The sequence below is a fragment of the Triticum aestivum genome, chromosome 2B (genome assembly GCF_018294505.1).
Source record: "Triticum aestivum cultivar Chinese Spring chromosome 2B, IWGSC CS RefSeq v2.1, whole genome shotgun sequence".
NCBI classification, from domain to species: Eukaryota; Viridiplantae; Streptophyta; class Magnoliopsida; order Poales; family Poaceae; genus Triticum; species Triticum aestivum.
Genome location: NC_057798.1, coordinates 119,018,044 through 119,025,884, shown reverse-complemented (window position 1 = coordinate 119,025,884; position 7,841 = coordinate 119,018,044). Strand labels below are relative to the sequence as shown.

The 7,841-nt window shown below is 44.6% G+C and overlaps 1 protein-coding gene across 1 annotated transcript; it reads left to right on the top strand.

The window, feature by feature from the left end:
- The first annotated feature begins 2,253 nt into the window (after nt 1-2,253).
- LOC123040755 (momilactone A synthase) lies at nt 2,254-3,827 on the top strand. The gene is made up of 2 exons (XM_044463518.1): nt 2,254-2,471; nt 2,566-3,827. Exons 1-2 carry the CDS (start codon nt 2,353-2,355, stop codon nt 3,368-3,370), a joined length of 924 nt encoding a protein of 307 aa, XP_044319453.1. The 5' UTR covers nt 2,254-2,352; the 3' UTR covers nt 3,371-3,827.
- The last annotated feature ends 4,014 nt before the right edge of the window (nt 3,828-7,841 follow it).

Genomic DNA, 7,841 nt, shown 5'->3' with positions numbered 1-7,841 from the left:
GGCTTCCGCTTAAAGGTTGCCGAGATACATGACGTGTACATGGCGGTAAGTGGCGAGAGCGTGTGTGAAGAAGTACACCCCTGCAGGGTTAACATGATCTATTCGAATAGCCGGGTCCGCGGTTATGGACTTCTTGGATGCTTACATGGTACATAGACAACTTGAAGTGGAGACTCTAAAATGCTCAAGACAAGCGTGAGTGCTATGAATGGCCTTCTCGTAGGGAGACGGGAATGAATTCATAGTAGTGTATTGTGTGGTGATTAGTGGACTCGTGTACATTGTCCCACCTCAAGAAGTTCTGGTAGTCGTAGAACAGGATAGCCACAGAGTCAAAGCTGGCTTGCTGCAACTAAACCCCATATTACCCTCTTGATACAAATGCATGTATGATAGGATCTGATGTAAGTCTTGCTGAGTACCTTTGTACTCATGTTGCTTTATTTATGTTTTTGCAGCGGAGACTTCGGTCTTACTAGTGTTCTCGTGGACGTCGACAAGTAGCTTGTACCTCAGCTACGATCTTGATCGGATGTTGTAGTTAGTCAGGCTCTTCAGCCTTTTTCATTTGTAGATGTCTGTACTCAGACATGTAATGCTTCCGCCTGTTGCTTGTTTGCTCTGAATGTTGGGTCATGTGACCCCTATTTGTAATAATGCTATGATGGCTCTTTGAGCCTTATCTATATGAGTTGTTGAGTTATGCTGTGATGCCATGTTGTACAGCACATACTTGCATGTTATGCGTACGTGTAATGTGTATTGCTATGTGTGGGATCTGACTATCTAGTTGTTTATCCTTAGTAGCCTCTCTTACCGGGAAATGTCTCCTAGTGCTTCCACCGAGCCCTGGTAGCTTGCTACTGCTCCGGAACACTTAGGTTGGCCGGCATGTGTCCTTCTTCGTTCCTGTGTCTGTCCCTTCGGGGAAATGTCACGCGGTGTCTACCGGAGTCCTGTTAGCCTGCTACAGCCCGGTTTATCGGAGTCCTGCTAGCCCAGTTGCTACAGCCCGGATTCACTCGCTGATGACCGACACGTTCGATGCTAGGTCATGTATGCCTGTCCCTGTAAGTTAGTGCCACTTTGGGTTCACGACTAGCCATGTCAGCCCGGGTTCTTTGTCATATGGATGCTAGCGACATTATCATATATGTGTGCCAAAAGGCGCAAACGGTCCCGGGCATGGTAAGGCGACACCCGTGGGAATACTATGCGTGATGCCGCAAAGTGATATGAAGTGTTACATGCTAGATTGGTGTGGCATAGAATCGGGATCCTGACAGCTTTGGTATCAGAGCCTGACTGCCTGTAGGATTACCAAGCCAAACTGGTTGAAGTTGAGTCTAGAAATTCTTTAGTTATGTAAGGGAATTGATTGTGGGAAGGAACGTAAGGCTCTTTTTACTCCTTTTACCTCATGGCCTTCTGATCTGAGTCATCCTACCTTTCCTACGGGGTTAAGGAACTAGGCTTCTCTTCCGTCTATCAGGATCACGTGTTACTACTCCGTAGTCCCATAGGATTGGTTGATCAGAGTCATACCCAGTTTCCGAGTACTTCCGGTGTAGCCTGTTAGTTCTATTTCAGAACCTTGAGTGGTGATGTTGAGTTATTATTCTACCCCATTTTTGGCAGGATGTCTCATTCTGAGCATTTTACTGCCGTTATGCTGCCGGAATCTCCCTAAGAGTTCGAGAGATACTAATTTCCTTGTCCTACATTCTGTAGCCTATAGTTGATGCTGATTCCGTCCTTGGTTTCGTTTCTCAGGATGTCATCAGCTAAGCGAAGTTCTGTTGCTCGTAGCCAGAACCACGGAGATGATAGGGATGAGGATCCTCCCGACCCGCCTTCGTTGACAGAGTTCATGTTAGAAATGTAGAGGAACAAGCGTGAGTCTAACCGCTTGTTGGCACGCATCGAGGAGAACACCGCACATCAGTTCAAAGGGTCTGTAACCATTCATGACTTCATTCGCTTGCACCCACCTACCTTTCATCATTCCATCGAGCCACTCGATGCAGATGACTGGCTCCGTAGCATCACTCATAAGCTGCGTTCCGCGAACGTAGCTGAAGATGACAAGGTCACCTATGCCACATACCACCTGGAAGGTCCTGCTAGTCTTTAGTGGCAGAACTATGAGGCTATGCTTCCAGCTGGTCAGATTCCTACTTGGAGGGATTTCATTGAGACTTTTCGCGAGCATCACATTCCTGAAGCCCTCATCGATCGCAAGACAAAAGAGTTCTGTAGTTTCACCCAGGGTAAGATGGCTGTAGCTTATCCCCAAGCCACACGCTCAGGAAAAGAAATCTAGCACGATCAAGCAGCACCAGAGGAGGCAGGATGTTCCGAGCACTGAAGCATGTCGTCGTCGTGGCGAGGGCGAAGGCGAAGAAGCGCCGAGCAGTGCCAGCCTTGTCGTCCTTCGCGAGCCACTTCTCCGCGGCCTCCACCGCGCAGAGGTTCGCGTGCCCTCCCGTCACACTCGATTCGATCTTGCCTTGTGCTTGCTTTCTCGAGCTCATGAATCACAGAGGACCGATCCGAAGTTTCTAGGTTGGCCGGGAAGGTGGCCGTGATCACCGGCGGCGCCAGCGGCATCGGCAAGGCGACGGCCATGGAGTTCGTCAGGAACGGTGCCAAGGTCGTCGTCGCCGACGTCCAGGACGACCTGGGCCGCGCCGTGGCGGCCGAACTCGGCGCCGACTCGGCGTGCTACACGCGGTGCGACGTGGCCGACGAGGCGCAGGTCGCCGCGGCCGTGGACCTGGCCGTCGCGCAGCACGGCCACCTCGACGTCATGTTCAACAACGCCGGCATCAGCGGCGCCCTCACGCCCGTCCCTCTCGGCTTCCTCGACCTCGCCGACTTCGACCGCGTCATGGCGGTCAACGCGCGGGCCATGCTCGCCGGCGTGAAGCACGCGGCCCGCGTCATGACACCGCGTCGCAGAGGCAGCATCATCTGCACGGCCAGCACCGCGGGGGTGCTGGGCAGCGTGGCGCCGCACCCGTACAGCGTGTCCAAGGCGGCGGTGCTGGGGCTCGTGCGCGCCGTGGCAGGGGAGATGGCGCGCTCCGGGGTGCGCGTGAACGCCATCTCGCCCAGCTACATCCCGACGCCGCTGGTGATGCGCACCCTGGAGGAGTGGTACCCGAAGGCGACCGTCGACGAGCGTCGGCGGATCGTGGAGCAGGACGTCAACGAGATGGAAGGGACGGTGCTGGAGGCCGAGGACGTGGCCAAGGCCGCGCTGTACCTGGCGTCGGACGAGGCCAAGTACGTGAACGGCCACAACCTCGTTGTCGACGGCGGGTACACGGTGGGGAAGGCGCCCAACATGCCGGCACCGGCGCAGTAAGAGTCGATCAGCGGACGGTACACGGTCTATTAATTCGGGAGTTCAAAAATGAAGTTACGGTGTGTTGCTGCACCTGAACAATCGAGCGTTTTTCTCTTCAGAAGTGAACTGGGAGAACAATTCTTCCTCAAGAAATGAACTCCCATCTTCCACCAGGGTCCCTCACACAGACGTATATGTCTGAACTCTGAATTATAGTCGTAGATGTTATTCTTCTTTCCGTGTTGCTTGTATCTGTAGGAGCTTGATATTTTTTTTCCTTTTGACGGGATGGTAGGAGCTTGATGGGTTCTACCACTCGATTAAGGAATATGGTTTGATTATCCGGCTTCAACAGCAAGATTCAGAATGGATGTTCAAGTTTCCGATGCTTAGCTTCTACAGCAGCAATGAGAACTGTCTCAATGCAACTGTATTTGCACATGGTACTGTGCTGCAATGCACGATTGTATATGTACGCTGCTGCTAGATCAATGAAATATCCGTTGTACAAAAAAGGAAGCAAGAGGGGGTTTCCAGACATAGAGCCAAGAGGAGTCAGGATGTAAGTCACAGTGGACACCACTTTTTCTTTTAGGGGTAAAAGCCAAGTTTATTTATCAAAAGTCACAAGGTGTGGGATACAGTTTACGTCGTGAGGTTGGTCAAACCAGACGTGACGTGCCTGTCCTAAAAATAGCGAGAATTTGACTAGATTGTATGCCTCAAAGTTAACAGCACGGCTCTCAAAAACAAAATCACACTGGAACTGAACTGCTTTAAACTTTATCTCACTATGCCGTCCACTAACCTAAATGGTGTACGTGGACGTCCACTTAAACACATTGAAATTCTCGAAAAAAAAAAGTAAATGGAAACGTGGCCAACCAACCAAAGCCCACAAAACCCAGGGCCCGGCACAAACAAATCCCGTCTCGTTTCTAACGCCGCCGCCATGCCCTAGGCCTCGCAACTAGATTGTGTCCAGTGTCCCCCAACGAGGTCTGTTTGTCGGTGTCGAGCCCAGCAACGCTCGATTGGAGGTGACGAGGTCACCCGATGCACCGGCGCGATGGAGTTCATAAGCGGGCCGAAATCCGCAAGTGTTCATTGTTGACCAATCGTCTTGACAACCGATTGCAGAACTCTGACCGTCAGTTTGACCATTCACCGTTGACAAAAAAAATCATGAATTTCTTAACAATTCATATAAAGTAAAAAAAAATCACAAATTTGAATAAGTTCATCAATTTGACAAGTTCAGGAATATGAAAAAAATGCACGACATATGGGAAAAAGTTCATGAAATTGGAAAAAAAATCACCAAACCAATTTTTTTCCAAATTTGAAAAATATCCGTATTTTTCTTTACAAATTTTTGAAAAGTTTGTAACTTTGTATAACGTATGCGAAATTGAAAACCAAATCATGAATTTGACAAAAAGTTCATGGATTTGAAATTGTTTGTAATTTTCCAAAAAAAATATGCAAAATTGAAACAAAGCATGAAATATTTAAATTTCTACAAACGATGAATAGTAATAAAAAGGAAAACAAGAAAGAGGAAAAGCAAAAGAGAAATAAAACTAGTAAAACACAACAAAGCAAAAAAACCAGAGAAAATCAGCCTGGAAAACAGAAAAAAAAACTTCAAGCGCGGAAGGCAGCCGTCCGATTGGGCCAGCCCACCTGGGACACAGCCCTCAAGCGCTTTTTTTCTCTCTTTTCCCATTATTATTTTGTTTATTTTTTTTAGTTTTTATTATATTTCGAAATCCTCTGAGTATGTTCATTATAAAAATCACTTTTACAAAAGTTAAATAATATTAACCATGCATTTCAAAATTGTAAGTGTGTATGGAAATACAGGTATGCAGAAAATGTACAATCCGTACGGGATGAGGAAATACTATAAGTTTACAAATAATTTCGAAAAATGTTAATCATGCTCTAAAAATATATTAAGTGTGTAAGAAAATATGTTTCTGATGTATAAATTAAATGTATACAGAAATGTACAATGTGTATGAAAAAAAATGTGGAAATCAAAAATACTACTCCCTTCATCCCAAAAATCTTGTCTTAAATTTGTCTAGATACGGATGTACCTAATACTAAAATATGACTTGATACATCCGTATTTAGACAAATCTAAGACAAGGATTTTGGGACGGAGGGAGTATATGTTTCCAATTTCTTTGAATTTTTTAATCATGCATTAAAAATGTTAAATTTGTATAGAAAAAATGGTTCTGGTGTATACAAAAATGTACAATATGGAAGGAAAAACGTAGGCATCACAATATATAAGTTTTCAAAATATTAATCATGTATTTGGACAAAGCTAAACGTGTATACACAAATGCTCCTGATGTCTATAAAAAATGTAGAATGTATAAGGAAAAAGTAGAAAGAAAATATATGTCATAAAAAATGTTCTTCATTAGAAAATATCAAACGTTTGTATATAAAATCTTCCTGGTGTATACAAAAAATGTGAAATATTTATGGAGAAATAGACAATAAAAATATACGTGTTGAAAAATGTTGATCATGTATTTTTAAAATGTTAACCATATATAGAAAAAATATTTCTGGCCTATACAAAAAATATACAAAGAAAACAATACAAACCTATAAAAACCAGAAAGAACACACAAAAAACAAACAAAGGAAACCGAAAGAAAGAAAAAACAGTAAAAGTCAAGAAAAACATAGATAAAAAATAAATAAATAACTGGTCAAACTTTGAAAGAGACGAAAAAAAAGATGAAAAAGCAGAAAACAGAAAACCAATGAGGAAAACCAAAAAAAGAAATAGACGAAACCGTACGTAAAACGAGTGAGTGAATGACTGAACTAGCAAGCGAGCGACATCACTAATGGGCCGTCCTATACATGCGAGCCATTCAGGCGAGACATCGTTAAGAGAGATAGCATTCACGAGCTTGTAGAAGGTTCCCAAAATCGATGGGGAAGAGAGATAATGTGCCTACAGGCCATTTAACACTTAGCAAACGTATTGAGTGTGAGTGTTGTACCAATTGGCCTCTATTTAACGCTATAGGTGCCACATAGGATTTGGTATGTCCACCTTGCTTGCATTCCTCTCCACCTGGTCTGTCCCTGCCTCTTGGGTTGTGCTGATAGTTGGGATCTTCGGATGCTAATACAGTAGTTTGAACGTTCCACTCATAAAAAAAACTCAATAAAGAAATGAACAAAAACTCATAAAAAACATTCCACTCAAAAAAAAGTACCTTCGCCGTTGACTTGCACAAGGCTTTCGTTTACAGTAGTGTTTGTGCACGCAAACGTAATAATTCTAATGATGAAATATTCTGAGATTTGTATTTGGTAATAACTTGTTATTCCCTGTGGTCCTCCTTAGTCTAGAGCCTAAGGACCATAATGAGTTTTCCCTACTCGATGTCATGATCCATGCGCCCCCTGCCACCCCTCCACACCATCCCCTCAAAGACCCTGCAACCTACCGTCATGAGATAGGCCCCATTTTAGAGTTTGGCACATGATCTTTGATCTCGCCCGCTCGGCCTTGACTTTGTCCTATGGTTGATGCACAGTAACAATGGGCTAAGGAGGGGCAAAACTATGAGGTTTAGCCTGTTTTTACTAACATATAGCACAAAAACTAACATGTATTAAGTGATTTTTTCTTTGGGGGGGGGGGGGGGGGGGGGCACCGCCCAGGTTGCCCCCCATGAAGCTCCGCCACTGCACGGTAACCCCATGCGATTTTGTTTGGCTTTCAATTCTTCCAACATTTTAAAATACTTCACATAATAGGTTTTGGACCAGTAATTACCGGTCTATACTTTATGTGATACAAAATTGATATCATTGGATTCATATGAGAAACAACTTATTTATGCTCAGGACATTGTGTCATAAAAATCACAACTTAGCACTAGTGTAATGATTAGTCAAAGACTCGCCATAAATTTGAAACGTAGGAAGCATAAGCCAGGATTCATATGGTGCAACCAACCCATCAGAATTCAAGTCCTAGACTTGACACAGGAGCACATATTTTTCTGAATTTGTTTCAGATCTTCCGACGATATTTGTTTAGTGAGAGGAGACGTTTCCGTCAAGTGCAATGCGCATGTGGTGACTTCATCAATTTTAAAATGATGTGCCGACCCGGTAACTCGAAGATGCTCACAAGGGTAAAATGTGTGTCATGTGCGTTTATAAGTGTGAGCTTATGTGCATGTATGTAAGCATATGTGTTAAGAAAACATAAACCAAAATGAGGCTATAGGTAGTCCTCGAACACACACACACACACACACAAATGCTTTGGCTCCTAACGGTAGTTCGATACCTTTCAAGATAATAATACTACCATATAAATGAGACGGCAATCAGCTAGCTGACCCGAGCCGGGTCATAGGATATTGCGTAAGGTCCAAAACAGCACTCCATGGAACGACGGAAGAATCATCACAAACAGGTCTGACCTTACGCC

Bases quoted from the DNA above. Each gene is read 5' to 3' on its own strand.
- LOC123040755 (XM_044463518.1), top strand. From the start codon at position 2,353: ATGTTCCGAGCACTGAAGCATGTCGTCGTCGTGGCGAGGGCGAAGGCG. The intron at 2,472-2,565 runs GTTCGCGTGCCC...CGAAGTTTCTAG, and splicing joins GCGGCCTCCACCGCGCAGAG to GTTGGCCGGGAAGGTGGCCG.